Source organism: Poecilia reticulata, chromosome 4 (assembly GCF_904066995.2).
Source record: "Poecilia reticulata chromosome 4, P_reticulata-male-v2, whole genome shotgun sequence".
Taxonomy (NCBI): Eukaryota; Metazoa; Chordata; class Actinopteri; order Cyprinodontiformes; family Poeciliidae; genus Poecilia; species Poecilia reticulata.
Window position 1 is genome coordinate 22,045,122 of NC_088833.1, and position 27,607 is coordinate 22,072,728.

The 27,607-nt window shown below is 39.6% G+C and overlaps 1 protein-coding gene across 12 annotated transcripts in view; it reads left to right on the top strand.

Moving 5' to 3' along the window:
- Nucleotides 1-26,105, top strand: part of celf5a (cugbp, Elav-like family member 5a) — a 241,611-nt gene extending 215,506 nt beyond the window's left edge. For 2 of the 12 annotated variants that reach the window (XM_008407185.3, XM_008407182.3), the window contains exons 7-12: nucleotides 1,729-1,873; nucleotides 13,322-13,534; nucleotides 13,785-13,877; nucleotides 14,912-15,055; nucleotides 18,714-18,877; nucleotides 21,831-26,105. In XM_008407185.3, the coding sequence (XP_008405407.1) occupies nucleotides 1,729-1,873; nucleotides 13,322-13,534; nucleotides 13,785-13,877; nucleotides 14,912-15,055; nucleotides 18,714-18,841 (723 nt within the window). In that variant the 3' untranslated portion in view covers nucleotides 18,842-18,877; nucleotides 21,831-26,105. Of the gene's footprint in view, nucleotides 1-1,728; nucleotides 1,895-13,318; nucleotides 13,535-13,784; nucleotides 13,878-14,911; nucleotides 15,056-18,713; nucleotides 18,878-21,830 lie in introns of all 12 variants that reach the window. The other 10 variants (XM_008407177.3, XM_008407174.3, XM_081606474.1 and 7 more) reach the window with 7 other exon arrangements.
- Nucleotides 26,106-27,607: the final 1,502 nt, after the last annotated feature.

The following is a 27,607-nucleotide window of genomic DNA, read 5'->3' on the forward strand; positions in this document are numbered from 1 at the left end:
TACTTTGTGTGTGTGTTGAAGATTTCTTTGCCTAAGCCATCTAGTTTTTTTTTATGTTTCACATTAAGAACATACAGTGGTTTGCAAAAGTATTCATGGTACAACCTGAAGCTTTAGTATATTTTATTTTGACATTTTTAATCCAATACAAAGCAGCCGATAATTGTGAAGAGGTAAAAATGATGCATGGTCTCCAAAGTATTTTCAAGTAAAACACAAAAAAACATTATGTTAATACTTTGCAGTGCCACAAGATTATATTTTGATTTCTGATGCAGTTCCACCTCTATGTTTAGGGTCAATGTCCTAATTAACCTCTGACCCTAGACCCAAGTCTTTTACAGCCTCCAGTAATATTGATTTGCCGTCTTATCAGCTGACTTCAGCTCATCCCTGTTGAAACACTGCAGACTCACAGCATGATGCTGTCATCACCATGCTACAAAGTGGGAAAGCTTTGCTCAGAGGGGTATAGAATTTATTCCTCCACTTATATAGTAGTTTGGTCAAAATTAATATATATATTTTTTACTCCTCATTACTCTCGTTTTCTGTGTCACTTGCATAGATCCTGCCCAGAATCATGTTCCTGTATTTATACTGAGAAGGAAACACAAGTCGACCCTATTTACATTTTAGATAACTTCTAAAGACAATTGACAATACAGATTTTTTAGAGGTATACAAGTAAAGAGGCCTGAATACATGTGGTCACAACACTGTTCAATTTTTTTTTATTTAGAAAAGATTTTGAATGCTGACTTTTCCATCTACGGTTTTGTTATTTTGTGCTAGTTTTCAAGGAAATGCTTTGAAATGTTAAGCTATGTAATGAAATGTAAAAATAAATAAATTAGGCTCTGACTATGTTTGCAAGACAAACTCATTTGAATTGTGTGTCAATATTAATTCCACTTACCAGAACAGTTTGGGCAGGATCTGATCTTTGACACATTCCTTGACGGCCCTTTGTGTAACGGGATATTTATTTATTCATATTATTTTTTATGATTTGCTTGTGTTGAGTCTCCAAGCTCAAATCTTTACTCTTTATGCGAAATGTGTTTAGAGAAAAGCACTCTTGTTTGAGCACCATGTGCCAAATAAATTATAAAATGAGAGAAGATGTTAAGCGATGACTGAATGTCAAGCTCCAAGTGGTAATCATCACAAATCCATCAGAAAAAATTAAACATGAGCCCGAGGAAAAAAAAAAAAACAGATGAGAGTGGGAGGAAACTGTGGCATTTCTATGCAGCCGAGCAAAGTATTGTGAAGTTTGACAATTATAAGGAAAAAAGGCATTGTAACTCTGCAAACTTTGCCTGTCCCCTGAGCACTGAGATAATGTGCACATGTCAATGCCTTGATTTGTATGAGCCCAACAGACAGCTATTAAATTGTTTCTGCAGCTGGTGACAGGCTTCCTGCTGCGAGGACGGGCACATTCACTAAACATAGGTTGACAGGCTTCTTTTTCTTCTCTTTCTTTTCTTCTGCTCTACTTTCTCTGCACTTCCATGCACTATCCATCCATCAACATCACCATAAATCCCTCCCTCTCGTCTGCCCTTGATATGTTTCACTCTTACTCCCCTTCTTCCATCTTCTCCCGATTCTTCGGCCACTTACTGCATTTTTCATCGCCATCCCCCCCCACACCCCTTCCATCACCTTCTTCTCCCCCATCCTGTCCTCCACCCATCTCTCCGTGTCCGTCTTCTTTAGCTCATGCAGCAGCAGGCAGCCATCATGGCAGCAACCCATGGAGGTTATATCACGCCTAGCGTGGCCTTCCCTGCCACGCAGATCCACCAGATGGGGGCGCTCAACATCAACAGCCTCCCACCCACTCCCATGACCCCGGTGTCGGGTGAGTTTCATCAAACCCTGGGTGAGCACTCAGTTTCATTCCCTTTCTCTATGTGATGGTGTTTCTGTGCCACAGTAGCAAGCCAAAGTGTCTTTTATTAACGTCTGTGTTTATGTTGCCATGCGGGACGTTGATGTGTGTGCGTGTGCGTGCGTGTGTGTGAGTGTATAACAAGCTAGATCTGCAGCATGGCCTAAAGAAAGAGTGCCTATTTACCGGTAATCCAAAATTATTCCTCTCGAGGGAAAGGGAAAGTGAGACGAGATTTGCATGTTTATGTTGTTTGTGAATGCTGAGATTTAGGGTTACAGTAGAAGCAGCAGAGTAAAGAACATCATTTACTAAATGTACAGGTAAGGCGTTAATTTTCCCATAGCATTTTGACCTTGTGCTTTGAAGCACTTGTGCATGGTTTGCATGCAGTCGGGTTTGTTTTCCATAACAAACAGCCTCCACGCACATACATTACAGTGGGGAGGAAAGGACTTTGAAACACCTACCCACTGCCGGAGATTTGCTTATTCAGCACCGTTTCATTTTTCTTTAGAAAAAAAAACAAAAAAACTTCAAGATTCTTCACTCACCAAAAGCATAAGCCTAAATAAATTATACAGTATCTGAGTCTTTGTTGTGCTCCACTCTCATACTTTGTCATCTCAGCAGTGTTCAGTTTCTACTGCAAAGTCTTTGGGTCTTTGGTAACTTTAAAGCTTCTCGTCTGAGAGACACAGCCATCAGCAGCACAGAGAGATTTGTTTTAAATGCTCTTTAAAGTCATCGTAGGAATCCAGTTTATACAAAACCTGCGTCACTTTATCAAACTATCGTTGAGCTGTGTTTTTTTTTTTTTATCGGGGGAAAAAAAATATTTGTGTTCTTTCTCAGCATGTGCTTGTTGGATCTACCCACACTCAACTCCCACCTTCAGTGAGAATTTGAAGGGGAATAAAATAAAATAAAGCAGATGTAGACACGATCTCATTGGAGGGGGATAAATATGCATTTTGTATTTTTTGTGATGCAAGAAACGGCTTCAAGAAATAAAAAAACAAGAACTGGGTACACATTGTTGTTTTCTTTTGGTAGAATACAAGAAGAAATACATATATACATGAAATAATATGTTGGTAACCCTTACGCTGTCCACTCGAATGCAAAATCTGTGTTTTGGTGACCTTGTATGCCTGCAGCTACAAAAATAGACAAAAACAATGGGTTGTATCATGAAGAGAAAAATAAAAATAATAACAAATAGCGAATTAAAATATTAACAAATATTAAATATTTTCAATGTTGAAGATTTAGGGAGTAAATTCCTTTTTTTTTTTTTTTGCCTGAGTCAAAAACAATTTTGTGGTTTTCTGGATCATTATCGTGTATGTTACAGCCACTTCTGTCCAAGTTTTCAACCACCTTTACCACCTTGTCAAAAGGTTTAAGATGTTCAGAAAAACCTGGCAGCTACAGAAACTCAAACCTGCTGAGAGATCACCATCATTGTCCAGTTGTGTCCAGTTGCATCATTGTCTTTATCCTTTATCTTGTAAAGGATAAAGAAATAAACCCTGGAACCAGAATGAACACATTTAATCTCCACTGACATATACAGCTGCCCACCTGGTCTGTGGAGAAAAAAAGTACAGGTTTTGATGGCTACAAATTGTATGTGTATAGTGTAGTTTACTTTTATATTTGTGTGTGTGTATGTATATATTTTACTTTTTTTTATATGCCGTAAAATACTTACACTTGTATGCACTTTTCCAACACAAGATTGAATCTGCAAGTCATTTAGACATTTGCTCCCAATTATTACATTTAAAAATCATCCAATTATTAAATTTAAAAATACATCCTTCAAAAAAAAAAAAACCCAAAGGACTGAGTCAGAGACGTCCCCACCTGAACACAAACAAAAAATATGTGCCTGAAGTGATACTGTGCCAGTAGACACACATATTGTAGGCAGGCACAGTATCATTTTCAACACTAGGTGTGATGTATGTGGAAAGACGAGACATTTGTCAAATATTCACATTGATGTTTTCAGCGCAAAGTGTGCACTACTGGGCAGGCATAATCAATCTAAGACAGTGATTAAAACCAGAGCTCAGTCTTGCTGAGAAGCTCTTATTTTTGATGGGTAAAAGCAATGACAGTGCTGCAATTCGGAGCTTTGTATTCGGCATGCATACCTGTATTTTTGCAACACAATGGTTCTGATTGAAGATAGTGCAATCGCGCTGCAAGGAGCACAGTTGGTGTGTGTGCCTGGGTTGTGTGAAAGGCTTTGTCCTCCAGTCAACTTGGATTGTTTGTGCATCTCTCCAGCTGCAGTCTATAGAAAATCGAGTCTGCCTCAAACCAAAAGAAATCTTGTTGATTTTGCTTTTGTTGTCTGGAAAAGTTAAACTTAAGAAAAGTGTCATTCAAATTTTCAGATCTCTTGGCATTTTCATGAGGAAAATTAAGAAAAATAAACAATGTCTAATTATTAATACAATCAAGAATTAAAATTGTCAAATTAATACCAGTTTACCTGTTATTGATTAAGCAAAGACTCGAAAACAAATGCAGTGAGTAAAAACAAGAACTAGATTACAGGGCCTATAAAAAAGTATCCCCTCCCCCTTTTATTGCTTTTGCAAATCAAACATATCATCAAAATGTGGTTTGTGAATATCCAACAAATTTACAAAATATTTTAAATAAAACGAGCTACTTTTGGATGTATGTGATTGTCTTAAGGTGGACATCTTGGTGGACAATTATTCTTGTCCACCTTAAGAATAATTAAACCTGACCTGTTGGATAATCTGCTGTTCATTTTCAAACATAGCATCTTGACTGGGGAGCAAAGAACTTTCCCACAAACCTCTTGGCGAACTTAAGTCCAGCCTAAATGAGTTTTCTTCAACTGTCGCTTTTTCATTGCCACTCTCCCATTAAAATTTTGAGTGGTAATGAACCCAGGCAACAGCAGTTGTATGCAGAGTTTCTCCCATCTCATCTACTGAAGTTTGTAACTCCTTCCTTGTACTCACTGGCATCCTGGTGGCCTCACTTACCAGGCTTTTTCCTGCATAGTCACTCAGTTTGTGTAAATGACCTGATATAGACATATTTACACAGTGGCGCAACTACACATTATTCATGTGGATGCGAAAACATAGATCGGCGCCCCCCCCCTCCCCCCGACCGAGGGAAGGAACGTCAGGGTCAAGGAGCGACGCTCACTCAGCCCCCCCCACCCCCCGAGGCGACGATACGTGAAAGGTAAAACTCGCTACATTTACCTCGTTATGTGCGCGAGGTGAAGGAGCGTAAGGCGCGCAGAAGTGTACAGGAAAACATCATCGGCGCGCCGCCCCCTCCAGACGGGGTTTTGGCGCCCTCTCTGGTGCTGCGCCCCTATGCGTTGCATACCCTGCATACCCACCTTTTGCGCCACTGTATTTACACATGGACCACATTCTTTTAATTTCTCAGTCATCAATTAAACTGAACTCCAGGGGATGTTCAGTGTGTCAGACATAGTTTTGTATCCATCCCCTGACTTCTGGGACTGACTTTTGTTATTTTATTTCCATTATTTTGTAGAAATCTGTTTTCACTTTGACATTCAAGAAGGTTTTTGCCCATTTTTTTTGTCAAAAAAACCAAATTTAGTTGAATCACGATTGATTTGTACACACAATGAAAAGAAAAGGAAAATTCAAAGAAGTTGATACTTTTTACAGGCACTGTTTCTGTCTCTGTAGGTTTAAGAGATGTTTGGATTTTTGGATAAAAGTGATTCAGTCTGCTGCCAAACGGTACTTGTAGATTGACAGGTGGACTTTGGTGCCCCTGAAACAAGTTCTGAATGTCTGCAGGAACATTTGCTGGATCTCTTTTAAAACTGGGTTAGATAAGCAGGCAATGTCACTTAAAAATGAAGAGACTGTGAACAAATGCTATTTTCACATTCAAATATATATATATATATTTTATTTTATGTATTTATTTTTTTTTCATTCTGGTGGATAACGACAGGTTCACATTTAATGCTAATCAGCATTTAAAGCTACAGTTAGTTATGAATAATTTTAAAGCTTTCTGAAATGTAATTAAACATTTTCTCCTTTTTAGGAGCAACCTTAACGAGAGCTATTTTGGTATTTGGATAAACATCTAACCTAACAGGAGCAAGATATATTTTGAACAGACCTACAATTTTACAAGGGCATTTTAAAGTAAGTTAGAGAGCAGCAGGTGAAGAAGGTTAAAGTCCACACCTTAGAAAAGCCGCCCTCACTACACCATGTGAGCTGGATATTTCTGTTTATGTACTTTTCATTGGGTTACCTTTTCTCATTGAATGCAAGTTACTCAGAATCCTTTGTTAAATAAATAAATAAAATAGATGGTAATCATGAAGTTTCAAGGACAGTCATAAATATTCAATTTGTTATTTCCCTTTGCTTCATTCATTCATTTGATTTGGCGGGCAGCAGCTGCAGGAGTCGGTACCCCAGCTTGCGGATTCCAGTTTGCAGAGTTTTATGCCCCCAACCCCCTCAACCACCCTACCCCACCACCACACATACACAAACCTCCTCCTTCTGACTGTGACATATTTAGAGTTCATTGAAGGAATACATAACGTTACTGGCAAGGCTGTCTGTGAAAGTAGGGCAAGGAATTCTGACACTACTAAGAGACTCTAGGATGCCTGCCACGATTCAGTGGAATAATTCATCGTAATATCCAAATCTTATTTTAGAGTGCGTCTCCGCTTTGGCTAAGGCTTAACTTATGCATTAAAGTTATCTCATCAATCAAATTATGTTCCTAAAATCAGTTTATATTTGACTTTTTTTTCTGTTAAGTTTGAAAGGAACATCTAAACTGAGAGTGCTCATCGATCAATACTTTTATACTCTTCGTCTTATTTTGAAATTACCCAGTAACCGACGTGTTTATGAAAAAAAAATCTTGTTTGATAGGTTCAGAGGTTAAGGGTGTGTCTCTAAAAAAAAAAAAAAGAAAAGAGACATGCAGTCGATCAACAGATGCAAAGCATTTAGGCTTGATGGTGCATAAGCCGTTTGCCAGATGGCTGGGCTGATTAGAGAATGTATCCTTACAATGATTCATGATGATGCTTTTTGAAAATAATGTTCACCAGGTGCTGCTCCCTGAGTGCTGCAGAAGAAAAGAAAGTTAAACAAAACCGAGGAGAGAGAGAGATGGGGCGGTGGAGGTGGAGATATAGAAAGAGGGAGAGGAGGGAGAGATAAATACAGTAAAAGGAAGGAAGAAACGGAGAGAGATGCACATCCCGCTGGGTATGTGTGGCAAAGAACACGCGGTGTCAAGGATGCTTTGTTTGGGATGAGAGAAGTGTGTAATCAAAGTCGCTCTAATGTTCTCCTGTATGGTGCTGCTCTGCAGTGAAGACATACAAGATGCACAAGTGCACATTAGACAAAATGTACTGCAGACGCTGCACAGCCAGGGACACCCCACTGACAGACAGGCTGAATGTGGCACGACATCCCCGCTGGATTCAAACGCAGTTAACCCACTGATGCAGAACCCTTCCATGGTGACAAACACCAGGAAACTAATGAGCTGTTTGACGTGCTGATCTTTCTTAATACTACCTGTCCTTTGTGGCTTCTGGGCATGTGGTTTATAAAAACATTCATTTTAAAACAAGCAAGTGATGAGGAAGAATTAGATTGGAGGTTTATGTTAAATAAAGGATTAATTAACAAGCTTGCGACTGCTTATTCTAAAGATGTAGCTGTAGAGTGACGCATCAGATCAGGACTGAAGCAAACAGCTGGATAGATACTTTTAGCTTTAAACGGACGGCATTATGTATTTTACAGCACAGTCAAGCAACTTTGTTAACTTCAGTTGTTATAACATTTCTGAAAATCAAACATAACTTGGAAGAAATTTGACTTTGCAGTTTTGTGCCTTGAAATTGACCTCTGTCTCTTTAAGAAGCTTCTGCTCTTTCCAAAACTGCCTTCAGCACTCAATAATTCCTTTCCACTATGCTATTTACAAGTTTTATTAGGAGCATTGGTCTGAGAAGTAGTTAGTAGGATAAACTCAGCAGACTTGTAGTTTCCCCTGGTGTTTGGTAATTGCTGCTGCTGCTGCTGCTAGTCTGGTGGAGCTGAGTGGGGAAGGTACGAGGTAGAGCTGCTTTGTGAGGAGGTAGGTCGGCTGGAGGCTGCAGCTCCTAGGAGGAGGTTTGTGGAAATAGGCGGTGCTTTTGCATAAGCAAGTGTTTTTAAGCACCCCTGATAGCTGGACAAACAAATAAAAACTGTTGGACGGCAGCTTTTAATGTGCAATAATAATAACAGAAAGATTCAGCCTTCATACTATTAGATCGATGGGAACCAACTAATGTGGCGAAGGCTATTCTCCTGCCACATCTTTGCTTACATCATTGCCGACACCAAAAAAAAAAAGTCAATAGTGGGCTCCATTGGTAAAATGAGATTGTGTATGAGATCATCATGTGTTTTCAATATTACAATTTCTATTCTGGAGCACTTTTCTAATTTAGGTGTCCTTTGTCTCAGTGTTAAAACATAAATCTTTCTACTTCATAATGACCGTGACTTCAGTTTCTCCAGGCTAACGGTAACATGAACGACCCCTACTGCACAGCTACACATCGCACATTAAAGATTAGATTAATTGTAACTTCAAGGGTAAAGACATTATCTTCGAGGTATTGAACATGGCCAAAAGGTTATTGGCCTTATCCTTTTGTGTGCATACGCTTTTTACAACCAAAGTCGCAGCCCTTACTCGGATCAGAGCTGTGAAAGAAAAACTTTCACCTGCAGCAAAGCTTAAGAAGCTGGCCTCCTCGGCGATCGAAAAGTCTAACACATCGCTGTAGTCGCTGTGCTGCATGCATAATGTCCTCAGCAGCGGAGCAGACAAAGTGAAGGCTTCAACGTATTTCTTCATATTCCTGCGCGCAAGCCATTGATATCCCTACTAACACATGAACATGTATTCAACACTGTCTTTGGGGGAGCAACGCTACAGCCATCTCCTCAGGCAGGCATCAAAGCTTGTTTTCTTGTGTTTTTTTTTCTCTGCTCCTGGTTTGAACCATGTCCTTCTTTGTGTGCCATCATCATTTGACTCGGAGTTTTATCATCATACATACAATACAAAGAAATCTGAGCTTTACAATAGCATCTGTAGAAGAATGTCGAGAACCTCCATGCACTTATGCAGATGACAGAATTTCAGTTCCTCATCTTTTAATTAATGTGCCCAGTATTAATGACTGACGCATTCAGAAAGTTGCTTGGTGAAGTTTTACAATGGCTATAAATAAATAAGAAAGTCTGAATTGGGAATAGTTCAAGAGGCTGCAGCAGAATCTAAAAGTTATTACAGCCTTTCTTGGATAATGTGAAAGAAAGGATAACCAGTCAATAACTGGAATTGACTGACTAAAAATGTTGCTTCTTCTTTGTGTTTCTTCTCTGTTTTGATATGATTCTTTGATTATTTATTTCGTAGTAAATGCCATTCTGCTTCTTTATAACTGTGTGCTGACAAAAATCAAAATTATATATAAATAAATATAGATTTGAACAATGCAGTGGTTGCCAGTCCTGGTCCTGCATGTTTTAGGTTTCTCCTCATTTCCAAACATCTAACTTAAGTGAATTGGTGATTAAAAGGCCAATTAGCCAGTGAAAATAAGAATAAATAGCAAGATTAGAGTGGGGTGACAATGTCAGGAGCAGTTTTAAAGGCGTGATTCATACAAGGACTGCACATCACTGATTATTGTCCCAAGGGCAGACGTGTAAAGCCTTATTATCACATGTAAAAGGCAGCAGTGGTAAAAATCATGCACCCTATACAGAACATACTGTATTCTGACATTTGTGTGGTTATTGTTCTTGCAGGTATGTCCATTTAAACGAACATACATGTTGCGTTGCGTCCCAGTAAATTTGCCTTCGAGATTTAAAGGCCAGTGTTTAACGTCGCATGGTATTTATTGGTATGCAGACTAGCCTTTGAAAAAAAGCTCTTTCTCCCATGTGCAGATTTATTATTCACACCAGACAGACATTTTCTCCTTGACTGTAAATGCATCACATTTTAAATCAGTTAGATGAAAGCATCTGTTTTGAGTGCTTATTACTTGCTCCAGCAAAAGACAGTCCTTGTGCTGGTAATGACTGCACTCTACAGCACGGGCATGGCATTCCTCGATGATTTGAACGCATAATTAGCATAATAAATACCTCTGTCATATTCGAAGACTTGCTCCATGAGGAAATCACTGCAGAGAGCAAATCAACAGTTTCCCTTCCTCAGAAGAACCGACGGTAATGTGGATATAATTTTGTATTCATGACATAAATAAATGCATGTGACATACACTTATCCATACTGTTTCACAGTGTGGACTCCCTTTGTGCCGCAGTCACGAGGAAGGAATTCTTAGCAAAAGCTCCAGCTGTATAGAATATATAATCTGCTGCCCCATAGCTTTGTATTCAACCATGCCCAAGTGGGAAACAACATGTCATTATTACGGACCGATACTCGCCGCGCAAGCTGACAGCCGCATGTAGATCTGCACTGTTGCATGTGCATTGTAAACAAGCTATGAATACAATTTTCCACTATAGCAAAACTATATGTCTAGCGAGGTATAAAATGGAAATGTCTTATTTTCCATTCCAGGACAGTAGGAAATGCTTCTTCATTTCAGCCGAGGGGAGAAGTTTGGAGGCTTTGCTCCTGCTGGTCACTGGAACATGGTGACAGTGAGGATAAAGATGATGACTCGCCACATAAATGGCCTCCACATGTAGTTATGGTTTTAATGGCCATGACGTTATTGTCTTTCCTTTTATCGTAAACCCATTATGGTGCCTCAGGACATAAATTGTTGCAAATGTATTTCCATTTTAATAATTTGGGTTTTTCCTTCTCTATGGCTAACCAGAAAGTCTGAAAGATGGCAAAGTTGTACTGCTCTTTTTGCTGCTATGCTGAAACAGCAGCTGCATGGACGGGATCAGCAGTCTCAGCTATAGTGCATTGCAATAATATTAGTATCCGTTGATCTGCACATCTACCGTTTATAATTTACATTAAAGTCACAATTTTGAGCTATCATGTGGTGGACAAATATGAAAAAATTTTCAGAGGCAAACATACCGGTCTGCTGGCACGGCCCAAACTTGGTGTTAACTTGCAAAGTTTTGTACATAATGTAACATACTTCTCGTTTTACACGTTAGTCCGATGCTACACGGTTGCTATTCTATTGTGCCATGTAAGAGTAGGAGAAATATTTGTTTGGAATTTCTTGTCATGATAGAAAAATGAAAGATGGTTTTCAAGAAAAGTTAGAAAAATGCCTCATGCTACATATTGTATTCAGGACTTTTACTCACCTTTGTAAAAAAAAAAAAAAAGAAAAATATCCAATGTCACCAACTGCTTCAGACATTTGGTAGAAAAAAAGTTGTGGAAGAAAAAACAACAAAACCACAAAGAATGAGGAGCAAGCAGGAAGGTCAGAGATGAAGCCGTGCAGATGTGTAAAGCAGGGTTCAGTTATAAAATAATGTCAAGAGTTCTGGGAACGTCGTAGACGGTTCAGTTTATCGTCTGAAAATCAAGACAATGGCACTGATTCAAACATATTAAAACATGGCACATGAATGCTCTTCCCTCTCTTCGGTATTTTGTCAAAAGATTTGAAAGCGGTCCAGAATGCTCCTTCTACTTCCCAATCATCTGCTAATTTGTGTTGTTCTACACCATAAAATCCCAGTAAAATCCACAGAAGCATCTGGTTGTAAAGTGATAAAATGTGGGAAAAAGTTCAGTGTTGATACTCTTGCAGGACAGCACTAGTTCCTTCCAATGTCGCAACTGGTGAACATACATAAGCGTGCGCTCCCAAAACACTGCTAAGCTTTGGAAAATGAATTTGCTTGATGATGGAGAGGATGCATTATCTGGTGGTACAGTAGAGTGCGTGTGGCCCGGGTACACTATAGCTGCCTCCTGCCTCCAGCTCTCAAAGTAGGAGCGGCAGTCTCCTGGGTCCTGGTAGGAGAATGGGCTGAAGCTGCGGTCTAATTCATCACAACTTCGCAGGAAACAAGCAATCGCAGGGAGGCTTCTGAAAAAAAAAAAAGAAAAGAAAAAGAGGAAACCTTTGCAAAAGACACAACAAGTCTCACTGGGCCGAGGAAATTCCCCTGGTCGCCATTGTTGTTAACTGTCAGCGTCCTCCATGGCTTAAACGCTCAGACAGAAGCGATATAGAGAAGACAAAAGAGCATAGGAAATAAAAAAATAAGTCATAAGTAGAGAATAATAAAAGTAACCCTATGTGCTGTATTTACCGGCACCTCAGCTTATTTACAGGTCCATTTCAGCGTGCACTACGCGTGTATGCGGATGCGATTGTTTAGCTGCAGCTCACAGCGGGGTCCTTGCCAAGGTACCGGCTCGTGGGGATATGACGAGCTACTGAAGGGTTTCCGTGACAACCTGGGTCGTCTGTCCAATCAGGGTGTGAGGGCTTCCAGATTGAGAAGTGGTCCTCCGGGGAGCTGTTCCTCAGCTGGCTCGAAATGCTTCGCCACGAAGAACATCCTTTAGAGGGAGGCCATCACAAAGTAAGAATCCGCTCCAAATGGGTACTTTGACATTCCCCGGCATAATTGGAAGCACTTTCTAAACCGAGGGGTTCTTTTAAAAATGCATTGAACAGCAGAGAACAGGATGCTTGCAATTTTGATTCCACTCATGAACCTCTCTGCAGCAGCCTTGTCAGGCTTGTGCTATGTATGTTACGACCGACCCATTTGTCAAACTGCCAACTTTTTTTTATTGTATTTTATTGTGTATGTATAAAAGTAAGAGGCATATTTGAGTATAAGCTACCTGCTCATTCAAGCAAATCTCCTTCTGTAATCTGCCTCTATCTACACCACATCGGTTTCCTTTTTTCCCCACTCTCTTTTTTTTGGTTGCTTTTTCTTTTTTTCCTTTTTTTTGCTCTGAAGTTGCATAGTGGTTTCATCATCCTGAGCAATAGGAGCCAGCGGGGTATCGCACAAACACAACAGACAGGCTCATTTTTCACAGGTTGACTTCCCAGCTATTCTGCAGGATGTGTCACGACAAACGGCGGATATGTGACAGACTCACGTCGCACCCGTGTCCTTGCATTAGAGAGAGGAGGCACTATATCATGTGTGTGTCTGTGTGTGTTGTTTGCGACTGTGTACACCTGCACTGGATCCAGTGGGGGTTTTTTTTGTTGTCCTTTGTTGTTTTTCTTTTTTTCTTTTTTTTTTAGTACCAAATAAGCCCACAGGAATGATTTGCCCCTCATGCGGTAACGTTGAACCTCATTCCCAGCAGGCCTCAGCTCTCCGCCAGCCAACATCACCACCTCCGCCGTGCCCAGCATTGTCACTCCCATCGTCAACGGATTCACCGGCATCCCTCATCAGCCCAACGGGCACCCCGCCGTGGAGACGGTGTACACCAATGGCCTGCCGCCCTACTCCACCCAGAGCCCCACCGCCGCCGACACCTTGCAGCAAGCCTTCACCGGCGTTCAGCAATACACAGGTGGGGACACAACGAGGCTTCTCTGTCGCCGCTTGATCTCCCCTGCTCACAAATGCCAGCCATGTTATCAGCTACAAGTTAATTACCGCAGGGGTGTTTACAGTGCGTCAGAACACGACATCAGAGCGCCTTTGATTCGACACGTTACGCCTGTGTGATCGACCTTAAGCATCCTTGACACCGTTCTCTGCAGGATCCCCCTTGCTTTTACAACTCCCTCTCTTTATTTCTCCGCGCCTTCTTTCCGCAGCAATCTACCCAGCCACCACGCTGACTCCCATCGGCCAAACACTGCCCCAGCCGCCCCAGGTCATCCAGCAGCAGCAGCAGAGAGAAGGTGAGGGTGAGAGAACGTTATTACTTTCACACTTCACCCATCCCATCCTCCTGTAATGGATATAAAAAGCAGAGATGAGCATGAGAGACCAATATTGCTTTTACAGTGTACACATCTCAATTCTGTGGAATGGGTAAATAGAGTGGAAAGGTTGAGGAAACAATATTACATTTCACACCTAATCTGAGGTAACTTATACATTATGTACACCATAAAAAATACAGTATAGCTAGACAGAGAGCAGTGATAATGCAGCTGTATTAAATTTTCTGGTTTTATGATCAACATAGTCATATGGTTTTTTTTTTTTCTTTTTTTATAAGTAACAATAAAATCCATTGTAATAAACCTGTAAGAAGCATGCTGCTGCAGCCAAGGGGGACAAGAGTTATGAAAATGTAGAAATGGGAAAACTGGGGCACCTTTCATAAAAATATTTAAAGTGGATCATGGTGATTTTTTTTCTTTTCTTTTTTTTTTCTTCCTCACACCTGCTGCACAAGTTTGAAAGGAGGAGGAAGAAAGAAAAACTGTCTGACGGAAATTCTGGAGATATTGCTAAAGAGTATCAATATAATAAGTTAGTCAGTAAAGTATTACATGAATTACAAAAGTGTAAGAAATAGTATTAAGGAGATTTTTTTTTGTATTCCCATTGCCATGTGTGAAATGTTCCATCCATTGATCAATCCATCCATATCTATGATTAACTTCCGAAACTATTACTATAAATTCATAGACTAGTTCTGCATAATACAACCTTAGATCTTTTGTTGGCATGTTGAGAGGCAGATGTTCTAAGTTTTATCTTTAATTATTCATAATTTACTCCACAAGCCTTTGAGTTACAGTTTGAGTAGCAAAGAATGGAGGAACGCACAGATAAAGCAAACCTATTCTGTAGGACTGCTTTGACCCAGTATCAGTCTTAAATAAAATGCTGAAGACCACTGAAGATCAGCTAAATAGATAATTGTCATATAATTTGGTGAGACCGGAGAGATGAAATTGACATGTGTTTCCTCTATTTGTCTGCTCAGGTCCAGAGGGGTGTAATCTCTTCATCTACCACCTGCCGCAGGAGTTTGGAGACAATGAACTCATGCAGATGTTTTTGCCCTTTGGTACAGTCATCTCTTCTAAGGTCTTCATGGACCGGGCAACCAACCAGAGCAAGTGCTTCGGTGAGTTACAGACTGCATGTACAGATCCACTCACACTTATTTGCACAACTGGTGAATATATATGTATAAACTCTTAAAATAAAGCTTCTTTTATTGCATTCGCACGAGCTCACGCTGAAAAACTGTGCATAATCCAACCTTCAATTTTAGAGAATTTATTGAGTGAGGAGAAAGAAACATTATGTTAAGAAATGATAGAAACTTAATGTTGCAACAACTGGTGGTGCCCTATTTGTGCTTTACTTTTTAAGCTAGTCACTTTACAAAATGGAAAAATAATATAAAAATGAAATAGAAATAGAGGCGCAAAATCTCCAAAGCAAAGTGTTAATGTGAGGACACACCACAAGTTTATTTTTGTCAGATTTTACCCATGATTCCCAGTTTGGATATGTCTGCACCAATGTCCTCTTGTTGGGAGCTATCTGCACTGCTAATTGGCACAAATGTCTGTCTGTGTGAGTGGTGAAGTCACAAATCCAACCCAACCTCAGTTGAAATCAATTAAACATGTTTGAATATTTGAGCAGAATGTTGACAGTCGGGTAGTGTGATCTGATTGCTGACTTTAATACCTGTGTTGCCAATAACCACTGACAAAGGAAGGGTGAGACACTGAATGTTAATTTCAGAGCAAGATTCTCATCCATTTTTGTCTACGTCTTCCTCGTCGTCTTCTCTGGGATTTCTCCCTCTGAGCTCAGTTTCTATGAATGAATTTCAACCGGGTCAATCAGTGAACAGGAGGAGGAGCTTTGAACGACAACATGGTTTTCTGCAGGACTTCAATGGAACAATACACTTCTTTCAGATAAAATTAAGATTGGACACTTCTTCAATTAGCACTCTAGACCAGAGTGCTGGATTGATATGAAACAAGGATAAGAATAAATATGTAATAAAGCGCCTTGTTTCTTTCAATGCGCCTGGTGGAGTATCTGTGACGCTTTGAGCCTGTTTCTACTCCAAAAGTCCTGGGAACAGAGCATCATGTACTATCTGAAACATGGGAACTTTTTTAGATACATATCCATTTGGACTTTGTTAGTTAAGTGTAAATGATTTGTCATTCCGGCAGGAAAACTATCCATAATATAGTGTTATTTCTACACAAAAATATTTCACCAATCGACCTTTTCTAACCTGACTTGAATTTCATGAAGAAAGAAAACCTGTGGGATGAGCTAAGAAGTGTCAACAAGTTGTTTTTGTTGAGCTAAATAGTTATGATTATTGTCTTTTTATGCATATGTCTCAGATCGCTTCTTGAATAACTAATTTGAAAACATTAAAACGTTTAAAACACTCTTTTCCATAACCTATTCTGGCTGTGACAGCATTTGACAGCCCACAGACTGCGAGGATTGATCTTCGCCCAGACAGACCGACTTGAATTTGCATCTTGATGACTGCTTGTGCTTTGGCGTGAGGGCCGAGGAAAAGATGCTCCGAGTGCATCGTTTCCAAACTGGCCTGGATGCAGTCGATCAGAGTCAATGTCCTTGTTTCTTTTTGGCAGATGACTGACCCGGAAACCTTCAGGCGCCGTGTCAGCGTCTTCGTCACTGTTCCATAACCCCTCGTTTCTGTCGATACCTGCAACTGCTGAGGCCGAACCACACACCTCCGCTCTTCAAGTCGTCATTTAGCTTCAGCAGACTAACTTCGCCTTCACAGGCACTTGAAGAGCTCGACAGTGACGCTTCAGGGGCAGACCGGATTGGGGGTTGATTGTGGAGCAGCAATTGTTTTTACTCAAAGGGAACCACAGAAGCCCAGTGAAGTATCCCTAGTGCCTGAATGCGTTTGTTCAAGTGAGAGGGTTAATATTAGATACTCCTGAAAGAAGATCTATTTGCAGTATTGACGAGCAGCTACAATAGACATCAAGGCAGCAGCAGTTTGGTACAATTAATCTATAAATGAGGAAGAGAGAATACTCTTAAATTGATGAGACTATTCATCAAAACATGTACTCTTTGATGAGACTACGGGGCCTGTGCCTGCTTCAGCTCTCGTTTCACCACCCTAAATGTGCCTTGTTGCTGGTGGCATGTAGGAGGTCACATCCTTTTACTGCCGCTGCTCTTTTTTTCCAGACTTTCATGTTGGCCTCGTCTTCTCTGCCAAGCTTTCACCCCTAATGGGCCAAACCAGATCCAGGAAGGCCAGCCGCAGTCTCTCCCGGGTGGCTGTGGACGCGCAGAGGCCCCTGTTGTTTTTTTTCACGGGTCATTAACTGTACCTAATGGCACCGCAGACACAAGGGAGAACATCAAGCGGAGACACACTCTGCTGCATTTTCTGGTCCCTGAAATCTGAAGGCTTACTTTGTCTACTTGATGGAAGCGGGATGTTCAGCGTAGGTTTGAGGAGTGGGGAGTTTTGGGGGAAGATGTGCTGATGGGGGTTTGCGCCGTCTACCTCGAAACTTGTCCAGTTTGTTTTTGTTTACACTCAACTTTTATTTTTACCGTTACATGATATATTTGTTAGCTGAGTTTAAAATGCGTTGCTTTGCAAAGCTCATACATACCTTTGGAGCTTTTGAAGTTTTGTCCCATTATAACCACACACTTTGAGAATTGGGATTTTATGTCAAAGACAAAGTAGTGATTACTTTTGAAGTGGAAGTGGCAAATGGTTTAAAATATTCATACATTTGTATTCTGGCCCCCAATTCAATATTTCGTTGAACAACAAAATCATGCTGTCTTGTTGCTAGATGGTGTAATCATACCCAACCAGCGTTGCAGAGTTAAAAACTGAAACTTTTGGTATTTTTCAAAATGGTGAAAGCTCAGTCACAGATCTCACAATTAAAAATAGATCTGGGCTTTGACTGGGTCATTCTAATACACTACTATGCCATAATCTGAACCATTTCCTTGTAGTTCTGATTGTATGCTTTTGGTTGTCATGCTGGGAGGTGAAACTTTGCCCCAGTCTCAAGTCATTTGCAGCTTCTGACTAGTTGTCTTCCAGGAAACTGTATTTACTTCCATCCATTTTCCCATCAAACAAGTCTCCTGTCTCCTTTTAGATAAAGCGTCCCCTTATATAATCTTATGTGTTGGTCAAAATGTATATTTTTATTCTCATCTGACCAGAGCACCGTCTTCCACATATATATTTTTGTGTGTTTTACTTTACTATTATTCTTCACTTTGCTTTTGTCTAAAATATAGTTAAAAATGTCAACATTTGTTACTGTAATGTGATATAAAGTAAAAACGTGCCCAATAAATTCTATAAATTCAAAGCATCGTGGTCAGCACGGTCTGTAGATATTAAGCACTTCTTACTTAAACCCTTTTAGCTGGTAATATTTTCTATTTTCCAATTTTCAAATCTATTCATTAATGGAATTTTTTTCTTAGCGAGAATTAGTAATGTGATATTTTGTTTTATTATTTAACTGAAATAGACTGCTGCTTTTCATACTCTGCAACATGTGCCTCAAAACCCACAGAGCAGCTTAATATTACATGTCTTCTGTACAAAGGAGTGTGATGTGTTTTGGCAGCAACAGCTCCAAACATGTCCCAACAGCTCTTTCTTTCACATACTTTTTTTTTTTTGGCTTAAAGCTTATTTTGGACATCATCCTGACCCTTTCTTCTTGTAAGTTTAATAAATTTGATCTGTTTCCTAACAGGTTTTGTCAGCTTTGACAACCCCGCTAGCGCACAGGCAGCTATTCAGGCCATGAACGGCTTTCAAATCGGGATGAAGAGGTTGAAAGTCCAGCTAAAGAGACCGAAGGATGCCAGCCGCCCTTACTGACACAGCCTACCTTCAGTATTCACTGCAGCAGCACAGGTAAGCCCTGAAAACGGTGGGGGCGGGGGGGTTGTCTTCACAAAAGTAAGTTTCAAGCTTCTGCTTCTTCTTCTTTAGAAGAGCTGTGATTGGTTTCTGTAAATATATTTAATAAAACAGTTTATCGTGTAATGAAACTACGTAATTGTTTCAAAATACTGCAAAACTCAAAGGTTTATAAATACGAAGCTAAGGATGTATTCACTCCTGACACATTTGGTCTGCTTTAAAAGGGACCAGAGTTCATGTCGTCCATTGGTCTGCACCTTTAGTGCAGGTGTGAGACATTATGTAAAATTTACTATTTTTTAGCTTTATGTATTAAAGCTGTGCTCTGTCCCATCCCCATGATGTCTATTCAATGGGATAGATTTGTTTACAAATTATAGCAAACTGCACCAAGAGCAAAAAGGAAAAAAATATATATTTTTCCCACACTAAACAAGTGGACCCAAAGACTTTCCTGGTGTGAATACACCTTTTAGACCTCACCATCAACACCCATGTACCTTTAAACACTGGCCTAGCACTCTTAAATTGTAAATAATGTATGTACAGAAAGCAGGAGAAGGCGATAAAGAAGAGCAGCAAAGTCCTTTCAGGAATTCCTTTCCCCAGTTTGTTGTGTAAATAAAAAATGACATTTAAAAGGAGTCCTGGAGGTCAAACAAAGGTCAGGAAGACTTTCCAAGAGACACTTAATGTGTTCTACCCTGCGACTGAAGCCTGACAAAGTGTGACTTTGCTTTGGAGAATCGGGAGTAGAATGTAAAACTGAGCATCTAAAGAAGCTTTACAGTATCTGAACAGATGAGTAAAAATAGAGCCTTCAGTCTGCACTAAGCACAGATATGTGCGCAGAATTTTATTATCATTACAAATCCTTAACTTTCTAGCACAAAGGGGATTAAACATGCTTGGGCGGCCATGTACCAAAGAAATGAGGAACATTTGACTGACAGATGGGCCAAGGAAATATCACTTCATCCTGTAAGATGAGGAAAGAGGAAAGCTCATTGTTTTTCAACCAACCCCCCTCTATGAATCCTATAATTGTGCATCATAAATAAGAGAGAAGAAAATTATATATAGGTTCTTAAATATTTTACAAATAATCAAAAAAGTGTGGTCTGCCTTCATGTTTAGACACAAGAGAAAATTATTTGTAGCTACTGAAACTGTTACCTATTCTTTATTGCAATAGATTCAGATTCAGCTTCAATTGTAGCTTTGCTCAACTGGGCGGGCAAAGCTGCCTGGACAGCAATTTTCATGTTTAGCCACGAATTCTTCATTGAGCTTGACTTCAACTAGGCTGTTACAAAAACAAAGCTTTTTTTTGTTTTGTTTTTTTTTGTCATCTAAACATCATAATATTTCAGTTCTATTGTCTTGCGGAAAGTTGAACTTCTTCCCCGGCCACAAGTCTGTACCAGGTTTTCTTCCCTGTCCCTAATGGGAGGAAAAAAATTTCAAAATAAATAAAACATCCCCAAAGCACGATACAGCCATCATCATGTTGCACCACCAGTTATATCTGCACAGATTTAATTACAGTCTATTAAATAATTAAGCCTGGTTCACGCAGCAACATAATTAGGCTGATTTTTGTCTCAGTTTTCCCCTTCCTAATATATAAGGGACACTGCGATTATTGTGATGGCTCTAAAGATAATCTTATGAGATGTTCCCACCGTGTGATGATCTAGTCTGCTTGGAAGGACATCAGTAGCGCTTCAAATCGGGGATATTTAACCTGTTGGATTGTCTTGGCCTGATAGCCCAGCATGTGGTGTCTTCCCTGAGGACAAACAAGCATTCAGCCTGTTAAATGTGATGTGTAGCCAATCAGAGAGCAAAGTGATGGAAACACAGAGGAAAATCGGCATGACGGCACACGAAACAACTGCCACTGCAGAAAGTCGAGCGGAAGTTGCAGACATCTTTTCTTATAATTTGCCTCTTAAAAATTGCCCACCAACGATGCTTCTTCCTCGTGAGTCATGCAGCCAGGGTTTTTTACTTTTTTACTTGTGTTTGAATGCAGGAAATCTGTTTGTGTGTAGTGTGTTTTTGTTGTGTAGCTCTACACCACACACATACACACACACGCACACACACAGTGTTAGAGCTTTGATTTTCTTTTTTGTCATGTGTGTGGTCTCAGGTTTTGAAAATCAACCGACAATTTTAAAATCTTGCCATGTGAACCAGGCATTGGGTGACTTCTGAAGGCTTTGAGTGCAACTGCATGCAGCAATCTTCATATTTATAGTGGTAATACACTTTGAAAGATATCCGTTAATTTCATTCCATTTTGAAATTATATCACCCCACATTCCCCAACACACACTCACACACACAGCCCTGATAGCTTCTACAATTAGCAACATTTTGAAGGACATGGGCATTATGTAAACAAAGCACAAATATAAACTTTTGATGGCTGCAAAGGGGACATATTTAGAGCAGATTATTCCTGATGACTTCGCTTTTTTGTATTTTAGTGCACAAAATATGATGGAAGTGCATTTGATTGGAAGATGCATTTCATTTTGGTTCAAGATATTTAAAGTCAGGGGACATTTTGGCAATGTGAGTCCTGTGATTTTGTCCCGTCATTTTAAATCTCGTGTGTATTGTCGGTAAATGTAAGACTAAGCACAGAATGTGCAAAAATACAGAGTCCAAGTTGATTTTATGATGGAGCACGTCATGGGCATATTAATTGTGGGAAAAATCTGTCATCATTGTGATTGACAAAGACGGATTCAGTGTAATGGTCTCTCCAGACCATTACACTGATATAATGGAGCCATACTGAAATATCCAAAGTTTAAAGAAATGGATCTTTGGATTGACAGTTTAATGAGCAGTGAAATTTAAAATCGCTCCTTTCTTTTTTTTTCTTCTTCTTTCTCTGTCTTTCTTTTTCTCTCTCCTTTTTTTCCAGAGTTTAGAGGACACACGTGAAGATATCTGGGAGGAGGTCAGCTTTTTTTCTTTGAGAGCAAGCATATGTTTTTAAAAAAAATCAACACGTGAGGAGTTTTTTGGGAGACATATCAACACTTATCAACACATGAGGATGCAGGTTAGAGCAGCAACAGGAGGTGTGGAAAAGGGAAGGAGGAGAAACGGCGCTTCGATGGGGACATAACAGCAACAGATGGCACAGAACAGCGAGAAGAAGGAAAAACTGGAAAAGAGACTCGACGGGACTGAACAACAGAACTTTTTCTTGTTAAGACTTGAATTGTTAAGTAAGCAACAAACAAAAAAAAGCAGCAACAACAAATAGATTTCTATATACATATTATATACACACATATATATATATATAAGGAACAAAGAGGCGCTTGTGGCTTTTACTGGACAAATGAGGGTTAAAACTTGAAGATAAAAAAAAACAAAACAGTGGAGAAAAGAACCAATTCTACACGTCCACTGACAGACTTTCTTTCTTTCCCTCTTTCTCTTATTCTCTCACCGTCTCTCAGCAAGCGCAGAACTATGACTCTTGGAGGTCACTGAGGTTTCCAATAGCAAAAGTAGAACTGCAATTCTTTCACCCCTAAGGGACCAAAGGACCAAACATTTTTATTGTTCTGAACAGCGATATATATAGTATTAATGATACTAATACTACAAACTACTACTAATAATATTACAAGTTAAACTTAAGAAGAAATACTAGCTTCAGGTTTAAAAAAAAAAAAAGAACATGGGTTTGTTTTTTTTTTTGGTTTCCTTTTACCTTTATAGCTACCGGGTTGGAGAGTAATAAAAGCAAAAACAGAAAATGTATAAAAAAATAAATAAATAAAGCTGTACTATTTTAGCAGTATAGAAGATATGGGTTAGGTATTGTGTCGGGCATGTTCAGATATGTTTATTTTAATTTTTTCCTGATGCATCAGCATTCCCAGCATTTCATCTCAGAAGCGTGATCTTTGTGTTTTTGAGTCAAAAAGGGGAAACAAAAGCATTGAAGCAAAGGAAGGACAAAAAAACTTTCAAACAGGACCACAAATACCGACCTCGGTTCAATTCGAAATCCTCGATCTTCACTGCGAAGCATTAGTTAAACGCCTCGACAGGGCAGATGGTCTGACCGTGAACCACTGTGGTGAAAGTGCCACCTGTTGGGTCGCCGTTGGGTCGAGCCCTCGCCCACTGCCAAGCCGCTCCAGCTGCTTCCAGCAGGTGAGAGCAGGAACGCCCGCCTACCCGTCACTTTTCCTCCTTCATGTCAAAGTGCCAGCGTTAATGTCTATTAACAGGGATCATCAGTGGATGAGGGAGCCCTGAAACTAAACCAGGACATAATTACGATAATGATAATATTGATCAGATGGAAGCGGCACTGCAGGGCCAGGGATGCACAATCGATTGTCACATTGGCATTTCGAAGTAGCTTGACTGAGTGACGGAGCTGATCTGAGTCTCACTGGAGTCTTTTTGTCTCCCTTCATAGAGTGCTTGCAAAAGTGTTCATACTTGTCTTATGTTTTCATGCTGAAACATAAAAACATGCTTAGGATTTCTGCCACAGAAAAAAAAAACACAGTCAGGATGTCGAGTGAAAACTTAATACCCAAACTACCACAAACTTCACCTTAAAATGGGCCATTCTAATATTTTTATCTAAGTAATTATTTTCTTGCTATAGCTGTATATTTGATGATGTCCCAGGTTTTCTTGTAGATTGGAGTCTGCATTTAAAGACACCTAAGCTGTTTTTTTTTTTTTTAGGTTCTTAATTGCGCATTATAATTACACAATTAGAGCTCATACACAGTGAAAGACAGCTTGGCATTAACATCTACTGCAGGTCAAATTCAGACCAACATGATCCATCAATTGGAGAGCAGAAGGCCTAGAAGTGCTGCTGCCGTCAGCGATGGTCACACACAGCCCCGGTGCGGTGATGTCGTGGCACGGCATGCTCTGTAAGACACGAATAATCAACTAAAGCAGTGTCATCCTGATCCGAGAAACGCATTCAATTGATCTGACATGAAATCTTTCTCTTCAAAAGCTTCTTAGTGAGGCTTTTTCTCTCTGTTTTTTTTTTTTTTTTCTTAAATGCCATTCCATGACTCAGTTTGCTCTTTGAAGCATTTTGCCCCCTCAGGACTCACTGAGATTTCGACGTTCCAAACTTTAGGCACATCAGCACTCCGGACACTGCACCGCAGCACTCGTCCTGCAGAGACTTCAGACAAAAAGTGACGACCTTGCCTCTGTGGTTTGGTTACAACAAATATGTTTCCACCAGAGCGACTCTCCAGATCCTGACGACTGTACGCCTGCGTTTGATTACTTTTGGCTCAGCTGCTCTTTATCCTCATGTGATTCCTGCTCCACTGGATCAGAGTTATTATTATTATAAGAAAGAGGGAGCAGGAATCTCAGTAGGTTCTCACTGCTGTTCATTGTATGTTGCTCTGCTGCCAGCAGTGTTTAGATGCTGTACGAAAGTGTTTTGTTACATATGCCTTTTCTCATCATGAATTGCCAAATTATGCAAGCATATCCATTGCAGTTCCTCATCAGATTTTAAATATGTGCCAGATTTCCTTAAAACGTAGTCTTATAAATATACTTATTTTAGAAAACTCTTAAGCAGATTGAAATATTTGATTCTGTGATATAGGATACCACTGTAGGAAAAGGGTCAGCTCCCCCTGAAATGATATACAATATAGATTTCCTGTGAAAAGGTTAGATTTCTTATATATTTGCCAGAAGACAGCTCCTTTCCCTCGGCGAGTAAATGTGAGTTTCCATGCTCGCTGTCAGGGCGAAGCAGCTTTAGGAAGCTGTGATATATGCCCTGCTTCCTCCAGGCCATCCAGAGCCTTATAAACCCCTGTCAAAATATATCTTTCTCATGGGATTTCTCCTCAAGAGAGTTTTTTTTTTTTAATTATTAAAATCAAATTAGATTTTGCCTTGAAAACAGCTTGAGAAAAGCAAATTAAAGATGACAGGTGGAGCTGAAATGCAATGCTTTTGAATTATGTTAAGTTCTTTGATGCCCACTCTTAGAAGGAAAAGGAAATAAAAACATATAAAAAAAAAAAGAATGATTAATCCACAATGTGAGAAACAAATATTGCCAGAGTTTGACCCCTTGAGATAAGAACAGGTGCATCAAGTCAGTGCACACACACAGTGCTTACTGTGAGTTTCAGGAAAGTTTAGGTCGTCGACATCTGTGAATGGCTTAAAAAAAGGGAACTGGCAGTAGTGATTTCTATAGTTTTCTGATTAAGTTGCATGTGATTGAGCTAAAATTGATCTCTTACATACTTTTCACTCTTGCATCCATTGTTTTTTTAAAATCATTTCTTCTGTTAATATTTATCATGCAACCATGGTGCCCTTTTTTTAATCTTCTGAGCATGCTCAATAGGGCCCGGGAGGGATGAAGATTATGAATACGGTATTGCTCGTATTAACAATATGATTCTTTACCTATTGTTTGAATGCTAAGGATAGTTGCTTATTATAAATATGAAATCTTGTATAATATGAAAAATCAGCACAGGCCCTTTTTCTTTGGGTTACGTAGAGATTAGGGGGTTCAGACGGGGAGGGTAGGGACGGGACTCGCTTTATAAAGACATTAACTTTCTGGTTTCTCAGCACAAAAACAGACAAAGATGGAGAAGCAGCAGTATGAGGAATCTCAGAACTAGTCTTTAAACCGTAAGGATACAAATGCTGTTTACAGGTAGAACTTGTTTTTCTTTGTTTTCTTTCTTCTTTTTCTTATTTTTTTTAAGCAGAGCGCCACCTGTTTTTGTGGCAGCATCAGTACAGCATGGATTAACTGACAGGGAAAGCGGTATCTTTTTATAATAAAAATATTCAAATAATAACAAATAAAAAAAATATGTGTTCTGTATTAGCCTGAGAAACCAAACTTTTTTCCCCTGTTAAAATTTCTTAATACTTGCTGCTTAGATTACTTCATATTAATAATTGATGATTTAATAATTTTATAATTAATTACCTGGTCAAGTGTGTAACTTGATGTTTATTTATCAATTTATTTATTTATTTATTTATTTGCTACTTATTTAATTTATTAATTTGTCACCTTATTTATTTTATGGTTATGGTAAGATAAAGATATGTGTCAAAAAGAAATGGTTATTGGAACTTTTCTCTTGTTCTCTCCTTTTTTTCCAATTTTACAATAAAAAAATCAAACTGGGGTGGTTTTGTTTCTTATAGTTCATTTGGACCGAGTGGAGTGTTGATCCGCACTCAGAAGACAGGGGGAGTCGTTGCACAAGGAATTGCTCCCTCACCCCACCCAGCGTCTCAAGGACCTTGAAAGTTCAGGGGACGCAGATGCTGCAGCCTCCTTCGGCTCATCACCTCAGAGCATGTCACTCACACCCTGCCCATGTTTAATGCTGCAGCTGTGATATGTGTGCAACAGCCCCTTAAACAACACTGCAGCCACATCATTTTTAATGTGTTATATTTTATTTTTTTTATGTTTTATGATGGAGATAGTTTTAAAAACCAGGCATCTCAGAAGGAGTCAACTGTGGGGCTCCTCATAAAAAGCCAGAGTGCTGAAATCGCAGCCATTTAATGTTCGTTTAAAGCTCGCTCATGTAGTATCTGAGACGATTTTCTTCACTGTGTCAAGATGGAGACTGAATGCTATTTTTATTTTATTTTATTTTTTTTGCATGAAAGAAGGTCAGCTCTAATATGTGTAAAAGCGACATGATTTAAAACTCTCATCAGGCAAATATTACTGAGGAAGTGTCACAGAAACTCTGTAAGATTAAGAAAAAGATAACAAATATCCATCCAAATATAAAAAGCAGGGCATAAGTTGTTGTAAGGAGGACAGCGGGTATCTGTCAACCGCGTGCACCGCCTGGATGCCAGGAGCTAAATTTGATGCAACATCTGTTGACAGCTGAATTGCCCCTCCACATACATCTTGTAATCATCATCATCCTCCTACATGAGGAGTCACTGTAACAAAAGCAGCAGCTGAGACACAAGATTCATAATTTGTTTGAGGAGCGGCTTCAAATGGGGGGAAGAAAAAAAAAGTAGAGCCACTGGCTCATGAAATAAATTGTCCCAATTACAATAAAGTGTGGCTCTTGGTCAGTGTGAGCGGCAGGCAGTTCATCTTTATTACAATCAGTTAATGAAAATCAATCCCCCTCCTGATAAACTCTTATCTCCACGGCCTTTGCGCAGCCCCCGTGCCTGGGAGATAATAAATTAGGGTAATATTGCCTTTGATGAGGGAGTGAATTGCAAATTATTGTAACTTTCCAAGATTTATGATGCAGATGCTTAATTTCCGAGACGTTTTTTTTTTCTTTTTTTTTTTTCAGGGCGTCAGGGTGCAAGGGGGCCATTTGTTAAAAGTTTGGTGACTTGTGCTCGTTAATAAAAAAAATCACAGTCAGTCAGCCAGGTGTTCTCAGCTGTTTCTCAGCTGATGCGGCTCGCAGGAAAAAAGAAATACTGTAAATCCACACTTCAGTTTTGCAGTTACAGACTTTCAGTACAGCGCCGTGCAAAAGTATTAATACCCCTTGAACTTTTTAGCATTTTGTCACATATTTTGCCAAGCACAAACTTCAATGTATGATTTGGATTTTATGAGACGGGAAGGCAATGAGGTACCACATCATTTTGAAGTGGAAGGAAAGGTTAAAATCTGGATTTTTTTTT